This window comes from Aethalodelphis obliquidens, unplaced genomic scaffold (genome assembly GCF_003676395.1).
Source record: "Aethalodelphis obliquidens isolate GAN/ISIS:26980383/991018 unplaced genomic scaffold, ASM367639v1 scaffold103, whole genome shotgun sequence".
In the NCBI taxonomy this organism is placed as follows: domain Eukaryota; kingdom Metazoa; phylum Chordata; class Mammalia; order Artiodactyla; family Delphinidae; genus Aethalodelphis; species Aethalodelphis obliquidens.
This window is the reverse complement of record NW_020838047.1, coordinates 857,730-881,676: the sequence shown is the minus strand read 5'-3', so window position 1 is coordinate 881,676 and position 23,947 is coordinate 857,730. Positions and strand designations below refer to the sequence as shown.

At 37.8% G+C, this 23,947-nt stretch overlaps 1 protein-coding gene across 6 annotated transcripts in view; it reads right to left on the bottom strand.

The window, feature by feature from the left end:
- Positions 1-3,061: 3,061 nt before the first annotated feature.
- Positions 3,062-23,947, bottom strand: part of NEK1 (NIMA related kinase 1) — a 213,219-nt gene continuing 192,333 nt past the window's right edge. For all 6 annotated transcript variants that reach the window (XM_027096525.1, XM_027096520.1, XM_027096521.1 and 3 more), the window contains 4 exons: positions 22,018-22,226; positions 20,879-21,009; positions 20,573-20,705; positions 3,062-5,094 (listed from right to left, as the gene is read on the bottom strand). In XM_027096525.1, coding sequence (XP_026952326.1) covers positions 5,081-5,094; positions 20,573-20,705; positions 20,879-21,009; positions 22,018-22,226 — 487 coding nt within the window. In that variant the 3' untranslated portion in view covers positions 3,062-5,080. The remainder of the gene's footprint in view (positions 5,095-20,572; positions 20,706-20,878; positions 21,010-22,017; positions 22,227-23,947) is intronic.

The window sequence follows — 23,947 nt, the reverse complement described above, 5'->3', positions numbered from 1 at the left end:
AACTATTTGTAGTATGCTCTTATGATTTTTTGCATCTCTGTGGTATCCTTATTATTTCTTCTATTTCACTTCTTATTTTATTTGGATCCTCTCTCTTTTCTTCTTGGTGAGCCTGGCCAGAGGTTTGTTGATTTTGTTTATCCTTTCAAAAAACCAGCTCTTGGTATTATTGATTTTTTTCAATTGTTTCTTTAATCTCTATTTTATTTCCTCTCTGATTTTTATTATTTCCCTCTTTCTGCGAGTTTAGGTTTCATTTGATATTTTTCTTTTAAGTGGTAGGTTAGGTTGTTTATTTGGAATTTTCCCTGTTTTTGAGGAAGGCCTCTATTGCTATGAACTTCCCTCTTAGGACTGTTTTTTGCTGCATCCCATAGATTTTTGTATAGTTGTGTTATCATTGTCTCAAGGTATTTTAAAGTTTCCTCTTTGATTTCATCACTGACCCATCGGGTTTTTTATTAGTATGTTGTTTAGTCTCCATGTAGTTGTTTTTGTTTGTTTCTCCTTCTGTGTTTGATTTCTAGTTTCATGCTGTTTTGGTCAAAACAGATTATTGAAATGATTTCTATCCTCTTAAATTTGTTGAGGCTTGTTTTGTGTCCTAGTATGTGATCTATCCTAGAGAATATTCCATGTGCACTTGAAGAGAATGTGTATTCTGTTTATGGATGTAATGTCTTGAAAAATATCAATTAAGTCTAAGTGTTCCATTGTTTCATTTAGGATCTCTGTTGCCTAACTGATTTTCTGTCTGGAAGCTCTGTCCACTGATGTCAGTGGGGGTGTTAACGTCTCCTGCTATTAATACTACTTTTGTATTCCTATCAATTTCTCCCTTTATGTATGTTTGTATTTATATTTTTAGCCTCTCCTATATTGGGTGCATGTATGTTAATAAATGTAATATTCTCTTCTTGTATCTATCCATTTATCACTATGTAGTGTCCTTTATCTTTATGGCCTTTGTTTTATTTACTTATTTATTTTTTTGCGTTACGTGGGCCTCTCACTGTTGTGGCCTCTCCCGTTGCGGGGCACAGGCTCCAGACGCGCAGGCTCTGCCGCCATGGCTCACGGGCCCAGCCGCTCCATGGCATGTGGGGTCTTCCCGGATGGGGGAACGAACCTGCGTCCCCTGCAGCAGTAGGCGGACTCTCAACCACTGCGCCACCAGGGAAGCCCTGGCCTTTGTTTTAAAGTCCATTTTGTCTGATATGAGTATTGCTACCCCACTCTCTTGTCACTTCCATTTGCATGAAATATCTTTTTCCATCCCTGAAACATATCTAAATCATTTTGCTGTACACCAGAAATTAACACAATATTGAAAATCAAAAATACTTCAATTAAAAAAAAAAGTAATGTGTTTACTTTCCAAATATTTGGAGATTTTCTAGCCCTCTGTGCAGCTCTCTGCTTTCTGGAACTCTGAAGTGCAAATTATGGCTGCTTTCACCTCTCTAAATTCTAACTTCTATATCCTCAGTTTAGGAAGAACCCTGGGGTTTTTATGGGTCCCCTGACGTCCATGCTATTTCTATGCAGTAAACTTGGGCAATCACATGGTTTACCACATAGGTTTCCCTTTGTCGTCTGTCTCCCATTGTCTGAGAAGCATTGCTTCATGTATTTTGTCCAGTGTTTGAGTTGTTAAAGGTGGGAAGGTAAATCCCCTCTCTTTTACTTCTTCATGGCCAGCAGTGGGAGTCAGAATTCATTTTTATCCACCCATGAGACAATTTTACTACGTATGTAATTTGGAATGACAATTATTTTCTTTCAGTCCATTACAGATACCATTTCAGTGTTTCACTACTACTGCTGAAACACCAACTGTCAGTCTTTAACATTCCTTTGCAAGTAGTATGCCTTTTTTATCTTCAACTTCTTTCAAGATTTTTTTTTGTCTTTGATTTTACACAGTTTTACTTTGAAGACACCAAGCATGCTTTTCTCTTCATCCTGCTTGAAATTCACTATGCATCTGCAATCTGTGGACTGGTGTCTTCCAACAGTTTGGAAGAATTCTCAGCCTTTATCTCTATGAATAACTTTACCCCTTTCATTTTTTCTAGGACTCCAATCAAACATATATTAGACGTTCCCACTGAATCTCTCCTTCTCCTGTATACTTTCCATCTGTTTCTCTCTGTGTGCTTATTACGGATAATTTCTTCCAGTTTGTTAATTCTCTTCCCTACCACATACAGTGTGCTGCCAAGTATGTCCACTTGGTTTTTAAATGTTGGTTATTGCATTTTTCATGTAAATGAATTCTATTTGGTTCTTCAAATCTACATCACTTTTTAGCTTTAAACACAGTAAATATAGTTGCTTTATAACACATCTCTTATAATTCCAAATCTGAAGTCTGTGCATATCCTGTTCCTGATATTTCCCACTTACATTGTCTTGATTTCTTGTGTACTATTATATTTTTAACTCTGTGTTTATCATTGCTCTTAAAATGTTATTTATGGTGCTTTTCAAGACATGAAAGAAATGTGCCTTCCTTCAGAGAGGCACTGGAATGGCTTCTTCTGCATTCACGGGGCACTACCAATTGGGAACCACCTTAAATTATGTTTGAGTCTAAATTCCCCGATCCACCCAGGTTTTGTTCCTCAAGATACAAAACCAGTTGGTGGCTGGTTTGTGGCTACAACCTCCAGGGGATTTTTGGTCCTCTTCTCTTCTGACAGTCCCTGAGTTTGGGGTTCTCCTTGATTGTGAGGATGTAGCCTTCTGGAGTGTTACCTTGACACAGGATTTCCTACACGATTCTCCAGTGTGGTGGATGCTTGGCCTTACCTTTTGCACCTTTGCTCCGTGAGCCCATTCTATCCAAGTGAGAGGCACTGGACATATTGTCCAGTCAAAAGTGCTTATTTATTCTCCAATATTCCAGTCATCTCTGGGTTGAGGCTTTCTCCAAAGTGATGGCCTTGCAATTCATCTTCTTACCTCTTCTGTTTTCAGGTATATATTAAACACACACATACACAAGCAATCTTGAAAGATCCATCAATGAAGTGATAAAGGGTAGAATACGTGCTAATTTATGGATAAAAAGCCAACTTTATTTAACATTTACAAGTTGTTTTCAATAGCGAGGTAAATTAGAACAGTGTGCTACTCCCAGAAACAGAACATCTCTGCAGAATTCTTAACGCATTAATGCTAAATGTACCTTTTCCTATTAAATCTATTCCTTTTCACTCTCTAGAGGAGATAAATTTTAAAAGAATGTGGAAGTAATAGCACAGGGTAAGGCCAGGAACTGGTTTGACCCTGGCCATCTACACAAGTGAATGCACTCATGTGACAACTCAGTGCCCTCACCTGAGAAATGTAGATAACACTAAATTATCCTGATAGCCCTTGCTCGCTCTAATATTCTATGAATCTATAGATACTTCCACGTTCTTCCTCCAACACCTACAACAGACCTTACTGAACAATAAAAACCCTCTTTACCACTGGCAGACAACCTTTCCATAATAACACCCCAGAGCCACTCACTACCAATTGACTGAAGATGACACATATCCTATTTGTCACTCCTGTTCTTGTATAGATGACATCTTTTGAAATATGGCTAAACAACTCTTTCTACTGTGTTATACTCCTACTTGCATTTCTAGGTTAAGAATTTAAAAATACTCACTCCCACAAATCATTATCATCATTTAAGACTGTAGAGAATTAAATTACAGAATTCAAATATTCTTCTATTGAAAAAAAAATTAAAATGTTCAGGTAAAATAATCCAAAGTATTCTCAGCTCTCTGTAAAAGCATTCTATTAATAACAGTGCTATTAAATAAAAGACAACCAATAGTGTACTTCAGGTAGAGAGTAAAAATTTAATAGCAATATCATAAAATAAACAAACATATAAAAATCAAGTATTTAGCTTTGGATGTTAGAAATAATATACATAATTAATTCAGCATACTACTGATAGTGCTGCAACATACGATTCTTCTGTTCAAATTACAGATAATGACAATAAGGCTTCTTTGTTCTCAGAGTTTCCAAAATTCTGCTTTTATTACTAAAAGCATCTGGACTTCAGACATCTCTAATGATGTAACACCTGGCATACTGCAATTGAAGCTGTGTGACCATTGTCTTAATGACCTAACAAAATCTTCTCCTAATGGTATTGAAAGAGGTAAACATTTCCCCCCTTTGGAATACTAGTTACCAAAACTGTCACACTGTCAAAATAAAAATGATTCATTTCTCCTTTTGAATCTCAATTAAAAAGCACATGCATGAGAGGAAGCTGAAAATCAAAAGGGCAACTTTATGTTATATGCTAGATCAATGTTAAAATTCACAGACTAATTTTTAGATATAGTCTTCCTTGTTCTGGTCCTCAAAAAGAAAGAAAAGTAATTAACTTTTTCAATATCAGGAAATATATTTTTGCTATTCTTTCGTAATCAAATTTTTCAATGACTTCTAAGACTGTTTTTATAGCCTGTTTCCATTCAGCTAGTTCAGGAGACACAGTGGTTGAAAAAGGACTGAGAATATAAACTTTAAGGCTAAAAGTTCCATCTTCGAAATGTTAAGATTTAAATAGAGCCCTTGACAAGGTTATTTAATCTAGAATTGCTGGCCATGAAAACAAGTAGACAGAAAAAAGGGTCATGCTTAAATGCATAATTGAAAAAGCAAAGGCAGGTCTTTCACAACAGAAGTTACTCTTTCAACTTAAAGACATTTGCTGAAAGTAAAAATTACCTTGCTGCATGGTACATCTTCGTCAAAGCCATTGAGTCCAGTCTGGATCACTGTGTTTTACACTTTGGTTGGAACATTTAATAAAGTGTATATTCTGTAGGAGATAACTATAGAACTCAATAAACAAAATAAAATAGATAAAAAACTAGAATCTTAATTGAAAAATGGCATGTTTCTCCATCATTTTCATGTAATCAGCATGCTCATTTTAAATCTAATATTTCATTTATAAAAAATTGCTATATTTCCCACTGAAGCTTGTTATTCTGATGAGCCAAAATTTAAATGCTTTCATTCCGTTGAGGATTAAACGTTCTGAGCATTATTCATCATTATCTGTACAAAAAGAAAAAAATTTAATTCATTCATTGCAAATCAAGCTCTATGTATTTACTTAGTAAAAAACTCATTCTCTGTCACACTAAAGGAAAAGAGCCTTACTGTAGTTTTAAATGTAGTTTTTATTACAATATCACAAACTCAATGTAAAATATTCAGACAGTACAATAAAGAATTAAGTGGGAAGCAAAAATTACCTAACAGCCAAAGATAACCAAAGCTAACAGTTTTATATAAATCTTCCCAGATTGCTTACTTATGCATACACAAATATGTTTTAAAAAATTACAACAAGATGCAGTTCTGAGACTTGAGTTTTTCCCTTTGAAACACATAATGGATGGAAAGATGGACAAATAAGTGATAAAGCAAGATTATAAAATGTTAATGGAAGAATCTAGATGGTGGGCATATGGGTAGTAACTGAAGTTTTTTCAACATTTTCATATGATAAAAATTTTACAATAAAATGTTGAAAATGAATAAATCATAGATATATTCCATGTCAGTTTCAATGGCTGTGTAGTATTTTCTTTACAGATATGGTATATTTAAATTAACCATTTGTATTTATAGACATTCTAGTTATCTCCAATTTTCATTAGTCTAAAAAAACACTGTGGAATGAATTAAACAGACTGCTTAATTTAACCTTACATAACAGTCACTATCTTCACACTCCAGAAAGCTCTTCCGTTAAAATCGAAGTGTCATCTCTAATCACTGCACTGCTTGAAACCCCTCACGAGCTCCCCACAGGCTCAGGACAGAACCTGTGCTCCTTATGTGGACTGCAATGCCCTTCAGGATCTGGTCTTTTAAGTACTTCTAGCCTTGTCTACTTCCATTGCCCATCTTCCCCAGCTGTCCCCATAATAAATGCTCTAGTAACACTGAAGAGCTTACAGTTCCTGTAGTACAACAGCTGGCACCCCTCTATGTACAAGGAGACATATGCCTTGGGGGATAAATCCCCACTTATCTGTCAAAATCCAGCTCTGACGTCCTCTCCCCTGGGAAGAATTATCCTGACACTTTATTTCTTCCAATATAGCTGGACCATCACTTTACACAACATATTTTATTGCTTTCAGTGTTACACTTATTGCTGTGTACTATAATTTACTTATTTTTTTTACAATGACAAACTGTTTCAAACAGAAAAGTACAGATTCAAACAGAGAAGTACAGAGAATAAACTAATGAACACATAGGTACCTAATATCTAGAATTAGTAAAAGTTAACTTTTGGCCACACTGGTGTGGAGAACTGATTCAAGAAAAACACATTAAAGAGAGAGAGCACCCTTTTCCCATCTTATTGCCTTCTCCTCCTGCTGAGGGGTGTTAACAGTATCCTGAAATTGATGTGTCCCCTTCCTTCCCATGGCTTTTTATTTTTATTACATATATGCACATTTAAATAAAATTGCTTTTAAACATTATATAAATGGTATCATGTACTACTTATTCAACTCATCATATTGGTGGGGCTTATCCAAGTGATAGATGAAAATTTCATTCCTTCACTGTAACTGGTGTACAGAATCTCATCACATAAATAGCACAATAATCTATCTAAAATAAATGTAGAAGGAAGGTCTTTGTTTCCTTCTTAGCCGTTTACAAGTTTGGACTGCTAAGATCAATGTTCTAAATGAGGACCTGCTGGCCTTTGCCATTCTATGACTGTCTACACTTGGCTCCTCCTCTCCTTAAAGAATAAATTTTTTAGGAATAATATAAAGCAGTTCACACATTGTACTATCTCTATTTGATCTCTGACTCTAGACTAGCTAGTACCTAGCTAAAGACTAAGTGGCATTTATTTTACCAATTGCTACACCTGTAGGCACTTAGCAAATCTGCAATGTGACAATATGAGGGAGTTGTATACAGTGGGTTTTTACCACATCTGCACAGTGACAGGGGAGTTGTATACTGTAGGTGCTTACCAAACCTGCACTGTGACAGTATGGGGGTGTTGTATACTATAGGTGGTTACCAAACCTGCACTGTGACAGTATGGGGGTGTTGTATACTGTAGGCGCTTACCAAACCTGCACTGTGACAGTATGGGGGTGTTGTATACTGTAGGTGCTTACCAAACCTGCACTGTGACAGTAAGGGGGTGTTGTGTACTGTAGGTGCTTACCAAACCTGCACTGTGACAGTATGGGGGTGTTGTATACTATAGGCAGTTACCAAAGCTGCACTGTGACAGTATGGGGGTGTTGTATACTGTAGGTGCTTACCAAACCTGTACTGTCACAGTCAGGGGTGTTGTATACTGTAGGCGCTTACCACACCTGCACTATGACAGGGGAGTTGCATACTGTGGGTGCTTACCACACCTGCACTGTAACAGCTGGGGGAGTTGAATAGTTCAGGCTGTCTTTTGAGGACTCACATAATTTCTGATTAAATAAAACAGAAATGTGTTGTAGAAAATCTTTTTAACTTCTAACTTAATGCCCCTGATACCACTATTGGGTGTACTACATATCATTATTCATCCCCTCCCTCATTACGCCCCACCAACACAGAAAATAAAAGTGTCTAAGCACCATATGCAGATGATATGGTTTTACTGTTATCTCCTAAGATGTGGCCTAAAAGACGACAGTCTGGGGAAAGACAGCTAGATATGCAGTATAAGAATTTCGAAAAAGAAGGACTCTAAAGGGAGAGATCAAGATGGCAGAGTAAGAGGATGTGGAGCTCACCATCACCCGCACCAGGAACACATTAAAAATACATCAACATGTGGAACAATTCTCACTGAAAACAAACTGGAAACTAGCTGGATTGCTGTACAACCAAGGCTGTAAGAAAGATTCTCAGAGAATCTGGTATGATGGGAAGAAGAGAGATCAGGTCATGACCTGTGCCCCTGGGAGGGGACTCAGAGGAAAAGGGAGACTGCAGCGATGGACACTTGCCTTGGGGAGTGAGCGGGTCGAGCCACAGACTGGGCATCCCAGTCCTGGGGTCCTAGACAGAGGACACAAGCCCTGTTGGCTGGCTGGAAGATGCTGTGACAAATACAAGGACTGGAGAAGTCTGGAGTCCAGTTGTGAGGAGCTTGAGTGTTGGCCCCAGAGGCAGTGCAGAGAGAGGTGTGCTCTAACGGCTGAGGTTCTTCCCGGGACCACCTCATTACACAACCCCAGCCCAAGCAGAGCCAATTCTCCAGCCCCATTCACTCCAAGCCACAGCGTAGCACTGGAACTGGGGTAGCCAGGACTGGGGAAGAGACTGAACCTTGGGACACGGAGGTGACCCAGGCCTGAGGCAGAGCCGGGTGGGGCAGCAGGTACCACTGTTGGCACTTACTCAAGTGGTACCATATAATATCACTTATATGTGGAATCTAAAATATGACACACATGAACTTATCCATGAAACAGAAACAGATTCACAGACAGAGTACAGCCATGTGGTTGCCAAGGTGGGGTGGTGAGGAGGGATGGATTAGGAATTTGGGGTTAGCAGATGCAAACTATTATATATAGAATGGATAAACAACAAGGTTCTACTGTACAGCACAGGGAACTATATTCAATATCCAGGGATAAACCATAATGGAAAAGAATATAAAAAAATAATGTGTGTGTGTGTATATATATATATATATATATATATATATATATATATAACTGAATCACTTTGCTGTACAGCAGAAATTAAAACAACAATGTAAATCAACTACAGTCAATAAAATATTTAAAAATAGGAAAAAAAAAAGAAAGAAAAGGCAGAGCAACTGCTCTCAATTCAAAGAGTAAGAGAAAACTCTGGATAAATAATGACATAGAAATAAATAATTTTCCAGATAAAAAATTCAAAACATTAGTAAAGAAAATGTTAACTGAATTAGGGAAAAGAATTGATCTAAACACTGAACATTTTAATGAAGAACTAGAAAATATAGAAAAGGGCCAATCAGAAATGAATAATACAACAGCTGAAATAAAAACACACTATAAGGAAATGAATCACTAAGTGATACAGAAGACTGCACAAGTGATCTGGAAGATATAACTGAACAATGGAAACCACCCAATCAGAACAAGAGAAAGAAAAATTGCTTTCATTTAAAAAAGTTTAAGAGATATTTGAGATAGCATTAGGTGTTCCAACATTCACATTACAGGAGTCCCAGAAGGAGAAGAGAGAGAGAAGGGGATCAAAAATGTATGTGAGAAAATAATGGCTGAAAAATTCCCAAACCTGTAGAAGAATATAGATATCCAGGTACAGGAAGCACAGAGGGTTCCAAACGTGATGAACCCAAATGGACCCACACAAAGATCTATCATAATTAAAACGGCAAAAGTTAAAGATAAAGAGAGGATTCTAAAGGCAGCAAGAGAAAAACAAAGAGTTATATAAAAGGGAACCCCCATAAGGCTACCAGCTGATTTCTCTGCAGAAACTTTGCAGGCCAGAAGGGAGTGGCAATATATATTCAAAGTGCTGAAAGGGAAAAACCTGCAACCCAGGACACTCCACTCAGAAAGATTATCATTTAGAACAGAAGGAGAGAGAAAGAATTTCTCCAACAAGCAGAAATTAAACAAATACAGCAATACTAAACTGACTCTAAAAAGAATGGAGAACTGTGCCCTGTAAATGGAAAAGAAGTAAAAACCTATAAGAAAGGGAAAATACGACTAGGAAAGGCAAGTATATAGTAAGGATTGAAGATCAACCACTTAAGCCAGTACATAGGTTGAAAGACAAAAAAAAGTTAAAAGCAACTATAATTACAATGAACAGTTAAGGGATAAGCAAGAATATGTAACATACGACATAAAAAACACAAAATGTGGGAGATGGAGTAAAAAATGTAGCTCTTTTGGAATACCTTTGAACCTAAATGACTAGCAGTTTAAAACACGTGGATATAATTATGGGTCAACATGCCAACATATATGAATCCCATGGTAACCACAAATCAAACCCTACAATAGATACACAAAAATCAAAAAGAAAAAAACACAGCATACCACTAAAGAAAATCATCAAACCATAAGAGAAGAAATTAACAGAGAAGAACTACAACAGCCAGAAAACAGTAAGAACTACAACAGCCAGAAAACAGAGAAGAATTACAACAGCCAGAAAAAAGAAAACAGTAAGTACATACCTATCAATTAAGTACTTTAAATATCAATGGATTAAATGCTGTCATCAAAAGACATAGGGTAGCTGATTAGATTTTTAAAAAACCCCCAAAACCAAGGCCCTTCAGTAGAGACACTACAAGAGTGTAGTGTCTAGAGGCCCTACAAGAGAGACACTTCAGGGCTAAAAGCAAACACAGATTGAAAGTGAGGGGATGGAAAAAGATATTTCATGCAAATGGAAATGACAAGAAAGTGGGGGTAGCAATACATATATCAGACAAAAATAGACTTTAAAACAAAGGCCATAAAGAAAGATATTATAACAATAAATGGATCAATACAAGAAGAGAATATTACATTACTTAACATACACGCACCCAATATAGGAGCACCTAAATATATAAAGCAAAAACTAACAGACATAAAGGGAGAAACTGACAACACTACAATAATAGTAGGGGACTTTAACACCCCACTTACATCAATGGACAGATCATCCAGACAGAAAATCAATAGGCAACAGTGGTCTTAAATAGCTCAATAGACTAGCTAGTCTTAACAGATCTCTATAGGACTTTACATCCAAAAACGGCAGAGTACATATTCTTTTCAAGTGCCCATGGAACATTCTCCAGGATAGATCACATGCTAGGCCACAAAACAAGTCTCAACAAATTTACGAGGATAGAAATTATATCAAGCCATATATCAATTACAGAAAGAAAACAGGGAAAAGAACAAACACGTGGAGACCAAACAACATGCTACTAAAAACCCAATGGGTCGATGAAGAAATCAAAGAGGAAATCAGAAAACACCTCAAGAAAAATGAAAATAAAAACACAACATTCCAAAACCTTATGGATGCAGCAAAAGCAGTTCTAAGAGGAAAGTTCATAGGCATACAGGTCTTCCTCAAGAAATAGGAAAAACTTCAAAAACACAACCTAACCTACCACCTAAAGGAATAAGAAAAAGAAGTACAAACAAAGCCCAAAGTCAGCAAAAGGTAGGAAAATATATAAAGAAAATAAAATACAGACCAAAAAAAAAAAAAGATAGAAAAGATTAATGAAACTAAGAGTTGATTTTTGATAACTCTTTTTGATGAACAAAGTTGATAAACCTTTAGCCACGCTCAAAAAGGAAAAAAAGAGGACGCAAATAAAAAAAATGAAAGTGAAGAAATAACAACCAATACCACAGAGGTAACAAAAAAATCATACTACTATGAACAGTTATATGCCAACAAATTGAACAGACGAAATGGACAAATTTCTAGCAACACACAACCTGTCAAGACTGAATCAAGAAGAAACAATCTGAACAGATCAATCACTAGTAGTGAAACTGAATTTGTAATAAAGAAAACCTCTCAGCCAACAAAAGTCCAGGACCAGAGGGCTTCACAGGGAAATTCTACTAAACATATAAAGAAATAATAGCTATCCTTCACAAACTATTCCAAAAAATTAAAGAGGATGGGATGCTCCCGAATTTATTCTACGAGGCCACCATTACCCTGACACCAAAACCAGACAAAGGCACTACAAGAAAAGAAAGTTACAGGCCAATCTCTTTGATGAATATAGATGCAAAACTCCTCAACAGGGCTTCCCTGGTGGCGCAGTGGTTTAGAGTCCACCTGCCGATGCAGGGGACAAGGGTTCGTGCCCTGGTCTGGGAAGACCCCACATGCCGCAGAGTGGATGGGCCCATGAGCCATGGCCGCTGAGCCTGCGCGTCTGCAGCCTGTGCTCCGCAACGGGAGAGGCCACAACAGTGAGAGGCCCACGTACCACACACACACAAAAAAAAAACAAAAAAAAAAACAACTCCTCAACAAAATATTAGCAAACCAAATCCAAAAATATATAAAAAGGATCATACACCAGGATCATGTTGGATTTATTCTCAGGATGCAAGGATGGTTCAACATTTGCAAATCTACGAATGTGACAGCACCACATTAACAAAGGGAAGCATAAAAAAATCACACGATCATCTCAATAGGTGCAGAAAGCATTTAGGAAAATTCAACATCCATTCATGATAAAAATTTCCATCAAGGTATGTATAAAGGGAACTCATCTCAACATGATAAGGGCCATTTATGACAAACCCACAGCTAATATCACACTCAACAGTGAAAAGCTGAAAACTTTTCCTCTATATTCAGGAACTAGACAAGGATGCCCACTCTTGCCACTTCTATTTACATAGTGTTAGAAGCCCTAGCCACAGCAATCAGACAAGAAAAAGACATAAAAGGCATCCAAATTGGAAGGGAAGAAGTAAAACTATCACTTCTTGCAGATGACATGATACTTTATATAAGAAAACACTAGTCTCCGCCCCAACACTATTAGAACTAATAAATGAATTCAGCAAAGTTGCAGGGTACAAGATTAACATACAGAAATCTGTTGCTTTTCTAAACATTAATAATAAATCATCAGAAAGAGAAAAAAAAATCCTGTTTAAAATCACATCAAAGAGAATAAAATACACAGGAATAAACTTAACCAAGGAGGTGAACGACCTATACACTGAAAACTGTAAAACAGTTATGAAGGAAACTGAAGATAATACAAAGAAATAGAAAGATATCCTGTGCTCTTGGATTGGAAGAATTAATATTGTTAAATGGCATACTAGCCAAAGCAGGCTACAGATTTAATGCAATCTCTATCAAAATACCCATGACATTTTCCCTAGAACTAGAACAAATGATCCAAAAATTCATATGGAACCACAAAAGACCCTGAATTGCCAAAGCAATCTTGAGGGGAAAAAAAAAAAAAGCTGGAGGCTATCTCCCTCCCAGACTTCAGACTACAGTAAGTCCCCTACATATAAATCTTCAAGTTGCAAACTTTCAAAGATGCAAACATGCGTTCTCATGTCCAATCACATAAGTTAGTTCACATGTCTGGTGTACACTGTCACATGTATGCATCCTCTATAAGTGGTTGTTCTTTTGTGTACGCTACTGTACAGTACTGTATAGAGTACAGTAATACAGTATCTTTATTTCAAGCCCAGGAAGCACACGTAAAGGCAGCGGTGTGTAGCTGGTATGGCTAAGAAATGCCAAGTGATAACAATGGAAAGAAAAGTGAAAATAATTGGGAGAGTGGAGCTACAAGAGGAAGAAGAAGTAACTGAAGAACCAAAGAGATTCACGATGCAGGAAATGGCAAGGGGATTCTCTTTATTTGAGGAAGCACTGTTAGTCTCTGAGGCTCAGGACCCAAACATAGAATGGTACACGAAGGTTGCAGCAGCCATTCAGAATGCAATCCAGTGATACCATGTCATCTATGATGAGAAAAAAAGAGCTACTACACAGACATCATTGGATCGTTTTTTCAAGAGGGTAGATAGAACTGAATCCAGCAAGGAAGCAGAACCTGTGCCATCAACGTCAGGCATGAATGAAACTGCAGCTCGCCCTCTGTCTCCTATTGCTGATGATCTTTCAGCTCTGCCATCTCCCACCTCCTCTCCCTCCTCCAGTTAGTAGCTCTTCTTGCCTATTCGCTCGATGCCAGCCCCGGATGCCAGCTGTTGTACTGGACTACTGTACTTTTCAAGGTACTATACTATAAGATTAAAAATATTTTATTTTTTGTGATTCTTTGTTTTTTACATATTATTTGTGTGAAAAGTATTATAAAACTATTGTGGTACGGTACTATATAGCCGACTGTGTTATTTGGGTACCTAGGCTAACTTTGTTGGACTTATGAACAAACTGGACTTAAGAATGTGCTCTCAGAACAGAACTCATTCATATGTAGGGGACTTACTGTCTACTACAAAGTTACAGTAATCAAAACAGTGTGGTGTTGGCACAAAAACAGACATATAGATCAATGGAACAGAATAGAGAGTCCAAAAACAAACCCACACACCTATGGTCAATTAATCTATGACAAAGGAGGTAAGAACATATAATGGAGAAAGACATTCTCTTCAAGGAGTAGTGCTGGGAAAACTGGACAGATGCATGTAAAAGAATGAGATTAGAACATTTCCTCACACCATATACAAAAATAAACTCAAAATGGATTAAAAACCTAAATGTTAAACCTGAAACCATAAGACTCATAGAAGAGAACATAGAGCACTCCTGACATAAATCATAGCAATATTTTTTTGGATCCATCTCCTAAGGCAAAAGAAATAAAAGCAAAAATAAACAAATGGACCTAATTAAACTTAAAAGCTTTTTGCACAGCAAAGGAAACCATCAGCAAAACAAAAACACAACCTTCTGAATGGGAGAAAATATTGCAAATGATATGACTAACAAGGGATTAATATCCAAAGTATATAAACAGCTCATACAACTCAATATAAAACAAACCCAAACCCAAAACCAAAAATCAACCTAACCAAAAATGGGCAGAAGAGGGAGTTCCCTGGTAGTCCAGTGGTAAAGAATTTGCCTTCCAATGCAGGGGACGTGGGTTTGACACCTGGTCAGGGAACTAAGATCCCACATGCCATGGGGCAACTAAACCCGCGCACCACACCTACTGAGCTCGTGTGCCCCAATGAGAGAGCCCATGTGCCGCAAACTACAGAGCCCGTGCACTCTGAAGTCTGCGTGCCACAACTAGAGAGAAGCCTGCATGCCACAACAAAGAGCCTGCGCTGCAATGGAAGATCCCACACACTTCAACGAAGACTCCCGTGTGCCACAACTACGACACAACACAGCCATAAATTAAAAAACAAACAAATAAATGGGAAGGGGCTTCCCTGGTGGCGCAGTGGTTGAGAGTCCGCCTGCCGATGCAGGGGACACGGGTTCATGCCCCGGTCTGGGAGGATCCCACATGCCACGAAGCGGCTGGGCCCGTGAGCCATGGCCACTGAGCCTGCACGTCCAGAGCCTCTGCTCCGCAACGGGAGAGGCCACAGCAGTGAGAGGCCAGTGTACCGCAAAATAAATAAATAAATAAATAGTCAGAAGTCCTGACTAGACATTTTCCAAAGACATACAGATGCCTAACACACATGAAAAGATGTCCAACGTCACTAATTACTAGAGAAATGCAAATCAAAACGAGGTATCACCTCATCACCTGCCATCACCAAAAAGCCTACAAATAACAAATGTTGGAGAGAATGTGAAGAAAACGGAACCCTTGTACACTGTTGGTGGGAATGTAAATTGGTGCAGTCATTATGGAAAAAACTAAAAATAGAAGTACCATATGATCCAGTATTCTATTCTTGGGTATATATCCTGAAAACAGAAACACTGATTCAAAAAAGATACATGCACCCCAAAGTTCATAGCACCGTTATCTACAATAGCCAAGATATGGAAGCAAACTAAACGTCCATCAACATATGAATGGATAAAGAGGAGGTGGTACATATATACAATGGAATATTACTCAGCCATAAAAAAGAATGAAATCCTGCCATTTGCAGCAATGCGGATGGACCTAGAGAATATGCTTAGTGAAAGCAGTCACACAGAGAAAGTCTAATAGTCCATGATACCACTTATTTTGGAATCTTTAAAAATAATACAAATGAATATTCATGCAAAAAAGAAACAGACTCACAGATACAATAAACAAACTAGTGGCTACCAAAGGGGAAAGGGAAGGGGGGAGGGGCAAATTAGGGGCATGTGATTAAGAGATACAAGCTACTCTGTATAAAATATATAAGAAACAGGGCTTCCCTGGTGGTGCAGTGGTTGAGAGTCCGCCTGCCAATGCAGGGGACACGGGTTCGTGCCCTGGTCCGGGAAGATCCCACATGCCACGCAGCGGCTAGGCCTGTGAGTCATGGCCGCTGAGCCTGCGCGTCCGGAGCCTGTGCTCCACAACGGGAGAGGTCACAACAGTGAGAGGCCCGCATACCACCACTACCACCACCACAACAAAAATCCCTTGCTTGCAGACTCACACCAAAACCCCATCAGTGAGTGGCAAGTGACAATTAAGCTGCATCTAACGGGGTAGACCAGACATAAGCAACACACTTTGGGTGTCACTGTCTCCCGTCACCCCCACATGGGACCATCTAGTTGCAGGAAAACAAGCTCAGGGCTCCCAATGATTCTGCATTATGGTGAGTTGTATAATTATTTCATTATATATTACAATGTAATAATAATGAAGTGCACAATAAATGTAACACGCTTGTTTCATCCCCAAACAATTCCCACCTCACCCCCCACTCTGTGGAAAAACTGTCTTCCACGGAACCGGTCCCTGGCACCATAAAAGTTGGGGATGGCTGATTTAGAGAATTCAATATACATTTTACAACCAGGTTAGTGAGTTGATATGCTTAGCTGCTTTACCTTTTTTTCCAGGCTAAAGGAATTACTGCAGGCTTTACGATCCAGAACTCGGGGTCCTCGTGCCCTTTCATTTGTGTGGTAGAGTAAATCTGGTACTGCTTCTTGAGGAGTGCATTAGCCGGCATGATTGGTGGTGTTTTGCAGGGGAATGGCCTTCTGTGTAGGCATGTGTCCTTCTGAAACCACTCAGCTGTCACAGGACGGTGTCAATTCTACCTCATGGCTCAGCTGACTGTGCTTTTTCTCCAAGGAAGGGGCAAGTTTTCCAAATACCTGTCAAGCAACGCTAACTCCCAAGCACACTGTTGCTGACTACTCATGGAAAGCATCTTGAAACAATACTTGTGAGAACTGCCTGAAGGATGCAGTCTGAGTATGAACAGAACTAGTCTGATACTCTCCACAGATTCACTCAAATACAATCATTTTTCTGGCCTCATGCCATTAACTTCCACATGCCATATTATGAGAAAGGGTCCTATGAAATCCAAATATTGTAAAAGTTACTGAGAATGTTTTCAGGCCATAACAGGGCTGTTTCATAAAATGGTGTCCAAGATTTCAATTAAATCAGGAATATACAAGTTCCAGATAATGTTTATATTTTATATATTCATTTTGATAAAAATATTATATATATATATTTAAAAACCCCATGTTTTATAGTAATAAACACAACTGAAAGACATTTGCAAACACTAAGACTTCAGTTTTTCACTGAGGTCTATGGACTTAGATTCTTGGAGTCTGAAAAACTATCTTCCCCTTTAGGGGACTCTACATGCTACCCGAGTTTGAGGAACACTTTATCATAGTCCCCTTTTTAGAAGAATCACTGGACATTTTTCCTTTGTTTCAATACCAAAAAGAGCTGTCCTCTGAGTAACGGACATATTTCGTCTCAAGTGATTAGTTAGGTTTCCTGCTTTGCTACAAATCTCAGCACCAAATTTGTGAATTATTTTCCCAAATTGTAGAGACCCTTTGACCATGAACTTTCTGTTCCTACTTCAACTTGGCTTAATATTATATTGCTTGCACTCATTTGCCTAGGGAATTCATTTGCCTGATAATGTTGACTTTCCCAAACATTTGTTTTTAACTTAATTTCAGTTTGATCTGTGTGTATGTGTGTATAAACAAACACACACACATATATATACATTGCACTATATATCATGTAGTTAAACCTTTTTTTGGGGAACGAGATGGAATATAAATAAATCTTATGAAAATTTATACTGCCAAAATTACGCATCAACACTTTAAATCCTTGACTTTAGTCTACAAATCATACCTTTAAAGTAATAGTATTAATTTTTGACAAATATTTTTAGAAATGCTTTTTTTCTTTTTTTTTTTTTTTGCGGTATGCGGGCCTCTCACTGCTGTGGCCTCTCTCATTGCGGAGCACAGGCTCCAGACGCGCAGGCTCAGCAGCCGTGGCTCACGGGCCCAGCCGCTCCGCGGCATGTGGGATCCTCCCGGACCGGGGCACGAACCTGTGTTCCCTGCATCGGCAGGCGGACTCTCAACCACTGTGCCACCAGTGAAGCCCTAGAAATGAATTCTTGTTCAAAATATTCCAAATCAGTTTACAAACTAATTATACAAATTAGGTTCATTACTGCATGGTAAGTTACTGAAAAAGATCACATATCATTTATCTTGATTACCCACTTCATTCACTAAACTTGGTTGCAAGTAACTTTAAGCTTTTTGCAAAAAAATTAAATGCTCTCAGAATAGACTTGTATCAAGAAAGACAATCAAAAGAATCTGGTATATAAGCTGTCAGGAAATTTCTGAAAGAGAAGTTTCAAGATATTTTGTGTAATGGAATACCTTCATTAGAATAAGTCTGTATCTCTGCTTTGAAGACACTGAACATTTATTTGGATAAGTACGTTCTTATATTTTTTCCCCAAAGTGGAATTATTTTATTGTCCTTTGACATTTTTTTTTAATAAAGAAGAGCTCCCTTAAATTTCTACTGATGGGTTTCATAGCAACCACCATAAGCATAAAACGTGATTCTGTTTGCGCCTATTTCTGATAATCTGAACTACTACGTAGTGAAGCACACAGGCAGCACTATCTGCTGGCTTATAAAAAGGACTGGTTTACGTTCAATCTGTTCCTTGCTGCTAATGGCCTGAACTACTCCTTGGCAGTTATTCTGTTAGCTTAAGAAGAAAAGTAATGAAAATGCAGTGGGGTCTGAAGCTGTAAGAGTACTTACTGGGCTTCCCTGGTGGCACAGTGGTTAAGAATCCGCCTGCCAGTGCAGGGGACATGGGTTCGAGCTCTGGTCCAGGAAGATCCCACATGCCACGGAGCAACTAAGCCCGTGAGCCACAACTACTGAGCCTGCACTCTAGAGCCTGTGAGCCACAACTACTGAGCCCGTGTGCCACAGCTACTGAGGCCTGCGCGCCTAGAGCCTGTGCTCCGCAACAAGAGAAGCCACCACAATGAGAAGTCCGCACGCCGCAACAAAGAGCGGCCCCTGCTTGCCGCAACTAGAGAAAGCCCACGCACAGCAACAAAGACCCAACGCAGCCAAAAATAAATAAATAAATAAAATTTAAAAAAAAAGAGTACTTACTCTACCTGAAGATTTTCTAGTTTCAATTTAACGATAACTATTAGAATTTTATCAAGAATTTTACTTCCATTAAAGCAACTCAAGAAACAGTTTTTGCTGAGCTTACAGTTAATGTAAATAAGTCTACGTAACCATAAAGTTTCTCCCAAAATAAAAAGCATTCTTGAGCTGTGATTTTAGCAGACTTAATTTTTCATGAGTGAAAATGTCAAATATTTTAATAAAACCCTGGCTCTGAAATACCTGAACTGAACACCCCTCTGAACACGAAGTCCGGGTCCTCACCAACTCACGCCAACTGCCTCTACCATTTCCATCAGGTGCTCCCGCTGCCTCTTCCACTATGTCAGTCCTTTCACTTCAGAAACCTTCACTGGTTTCCTCCAGTTCCTTACACATTTCACAGGGTCAATCACAAAGACTAATTCTCAACAGGAAGCTCCTAATACAGTCAGTCTAACCCTAACACACATGAATCGCTGGTTTGTTCTTTTCCCTACAAGTCACGCCTTCTATGTTTCTTTCCATTTTTCCCAGTTTGATCTCCCTTCTCTAATTCCTACTGCACTGAAAACATTTCAGAATGAGCACTTCTATGTATAGTTTTACACTTTCTTTCCTATCTATCTGTCTTATCTCCCAAGGAAACTGTACACAACATGTAAGCACAGACCATGCCCTTCAGTGGCCACAGAAATGAAGTGCCAGGCCCACGGGGGCTCCATAAACACTCTGAAAATCCACCACAGTGCATGAGGTTGGAGGTCATGCTCCATCTGATAGCAAAGGAAACAAACTCGAGACAAAATAAATCACCTTGTGTCATGACCAGCTTGTCAGAGTCGGGAATGTAACTCTGGTCTCTAGGTTCCATGCTTAGTGCTCTTGACCAATTTAAGGGGAAAAACATTTTTAACTTTAATAACTTTTAATAAAGTTCTAACACATTCTGAGTAATTCTATTGGTAAATATTTTCCAAATATAAAAATGGTTTACCCTCAAATCACTGTAGATGAACTCTACTTACTCTCAACAGAAGAGATTACATTTGGTTCTAGTTAGGAGAAATATTACGTATGTGTCTAAAATTTTAATCCTGCCTCCTTAATAAAAAAGTATTCTAATTTCTAGGGCTGTCCAATAAGGAGGTTTTTAAAAAATCTCATTCAAAATGTTACTTGCAAATTAAATTAAAATATTGACTTAAAAAACTTAAGCCAATAAAAGCTTATGCCAGAAACAGTCAAAAAGGACACAGTTAATTGCTTCAAAGTACTACATATAATTCCAATATAGATTTCACCAAAATGCATGTGATATATAACGTCATCAATTTACATTTGTCATTTTATTTTTTGCACATTTATTTAAAATGTAAGGATGTGAGGAAATCTTACCTTCTTGATAGGCTCCATCTGCCATAACTAAATGAAGAATCTTGGAATAAAGATGCTGATGTTCATTTCCCAAAAGATTCTGAACCACTGTTGAACAAATCTCAATATTTTCATCTTCATCTTCATGAACAGCCTATACCAAATTTCCAAATATAAATTAATATTTGAATGTTAACCTCCTCTAATTGGAGATTTTGTTTATTATTTATAATGGGTCTAATGACCAATAAAAATCACTGACATTTCACTAGTAATTCAAACAGAGCATATTTCAAAATTAAATGCTTTAAGTGACATTTTACTCACTTTTACTTTCTCGTAAACCTCAAAGAACTTTTCGAAGCCTATTTCCTGCTCTAGGTGAAGCCTTAGTTCCTCTAAATGATTAAAGACACTGTCGTATTCACATTCACTAGTTATCTCACCATCACTGTTATCTAAAAACATAAATAAAAAAGAAGACATTTTATGATGTAAAAGACTGAATAAAATAATTCTTACCATAACTGATTAAAATCCCGTGACACGTGAATACTGTCACTGGTAGACTACTTGTACATTCAATATAAAGTTTCTGTCATTATAATACTTGTCATACATATAGGTAATCAATGTATTTATATATAAATTTGTCTTAACAGGAATGTTCCTTTAGAAATCTTTTCTTTTATAGACATAAACAGTGAGTCAGGTTAGAATAAAAACTATTCCAAGAGATGTCACTGAATTTAGCTAAAAAAAAAAAAAAAAAAGGAAAAAGCATACCCGTATGTTCTGCACTGAGGCAACCCACTCTATTTTTAAAAACTTGATATTAAACATAGGGCAAAACATGAACAAGCATATAGATGACCTAAGATGTATATCATAAAACTTGGCAGGCACTTAAAAAGTATTATAAATGCTTTATATGTTTTATGACATGTACATGCCCAAGGTAATCTGAAAAATTCTAGTAAAAGAAAAATGAATGCAGAATCATTCTTTTTCACATTACCTCTTCTTCTCAAATAAATCGTTATTTAAATACACAAATTTTCTATGCATCTTAGGGTCAATGATATGAACAAGGAGCTGTTTCCAAACCAAAAAAAAAAAAAGAAGTGTCAAGGTTTTAAAAACTCTTTCAGTTTAACCCTGCTGGTTAAGCACTGTATGTGGAAGCCCTTTGTAAAACATAAAGGGCTAAGAAAACTAAGTTACTATCTTTATTACTAGGAAAATAAGTCACGAAGTGGAGGATAACAGGATAAAAATGCTTCAAGAAGCATTTCCATACTTTAGTGGAAAAGAAATGGGACAACTATGTATGCAGACTGCGTGAGAAGAGAGAGTGGACGCAAGTCAGCGACACAGAACAGGCTTCAGCCTCACTTAAGGCTGGAAGGGGCTCGTGTTGGAGGCCAGAAAGAGACACGCTGCTTGCAGTGTGGGCCACCACGCACCCGAGTGCCACTCCTCGTTGAGAGCGCTCTCGCTGCTAGGGCTGTCGTCCTCATCGCCCGCGTCTGTGCCGTTGGCGGCCTGCTCCGCGTCGCTGGTCTTCAGGCCCAACCCCTCCTCCTCGCTGTAGTCCTCCCCAGGCTGCTCCCGCAGCAGCTGCTCCATGGAGGCCTGAAGCTCTTGTAAGTCTGTGTCAGCCTCTTCAAACACACTGAGAATTAAAAATTAAATGGAACGTTACCAAAACTTTACCTTTCTGAAATTTTACTTCAACTCCATATACATGCGCTCCTTTCTACTTAAAAGTACTCGTTGTGGGTAAAAAGAAATCTGAAAAAACACATAGTTTTTAACAAAGGAAATGAGGATTCACACAACTGATAAATAAAGCACACGACACATCTGGAATACGTACGCCCGAAGATGACTTGTATAAAATGGTCCTGATTTGTCAGAGAGAATCATGTAACTATCAACATTATTAATTCCTTAAGTTTTGAAAGAATGCTTCAATATTGAAGAGCCAGACTAAATATTTTTCTTTCATGTAGTTTTGAAGGTTCAGCAAAATCTTGGTGTGGATGTGCGACAGCTGGGCACTAGCCTCACTGCGGGGGTCTTGCCCTCCAGGCACTGCCCAGAGTATTAATTCTACTTTTGTGCAATTACAGATGCTGAAATGAACTGATTTATGCAAGTAATATCTTACACTCATATAATACCTTAGTTATTAAAGCTGTTTATCCTACTATTTAAATTTTATCCATACAAAACTCACTTTAGAAACATGGAAACTATGAATCAAGGTGCTCAAGTGACTTGTCAAGGCCACGTGGTCAATAAATGACAAAAACGAGACTGAGATTTAGGCCTTCTGACCACGTCTACAAGACCCCGGAAGCACACTCAGCAAGCAGCCCCATTCCCCCGAGGAGCTGCTTCTTTCTCCCTGGGGCACGCCAAGTGGAAGAACTTGTAGACTAAGAGTTCATTCGAGTTTTAGATACGTAAAGTCCTCTGAAAGATTAGGGACCCACAGTGAGGATTTCAATAGTGGAAAAGCAGTATTAAGCAGAACACAAGGCTGATGAAGCCCTTTCTTAAAGTTTAGACTCTAATTGAATAAACAAATACTTACTGAAGAACTAAAACATAAATATTATTATGTGAGACCTCATACAAAATTTTCATTAATAGAAAAATAATTTTTAATGTAGAAATATCTTTATTTTGTACATATGTGTACAAACTCCTACACTTTGACTTTGCAGCACTTAAAGAAAAGCAAACATCATCTAATTAGAATGAGAAGGACAGTGTCTAATCTTTTGGATCATCCTTCTAGGAGCATTTAGCTTAGTATTTAATTACCAGACTTACATACCACGCACATCTGCTAGGTACCATTGCTATGTGACTAGGCATTAACCTGTTGGTAAAATCTTCCTGTAGAGGAATTAGTTTCCACCACAGATGGTATTAAAGCAAGTGGGCTGCTAACTATGCCAATGTAAGAAAAGTGTAAGAGGATTAACATTTTTTATGAAATGAGCACTCAGAAAATTGACTCAGGTACTTTAAAACCTGGTCCTGAATTTTCTTTTTAATAGGTTTTATTATATGACCATAAATAAAGTTTGGATCAAAAACATGCATATTTTCCAAAGAAAAATGTCAAGTGAAATTCCCGTATATGCATATGGAGTAACTTACTTGAAAAAAAACTTACTTTTCAAATTTTAAAAATAACATTAAAACCTTCTAACTTAAATTTTAAGATAAAATTCTGTCATCAACTAGTAATTAAAAGAATATAAGCCACAAATAAGCTATATTCACTCAGATAAAAACTGATGACTTATAAAAACTCTGAGGAAAAAACTGTTATCAAGGATTTTGTCAACCACAGAGGTGCTGAAATGTTGTCCTGTT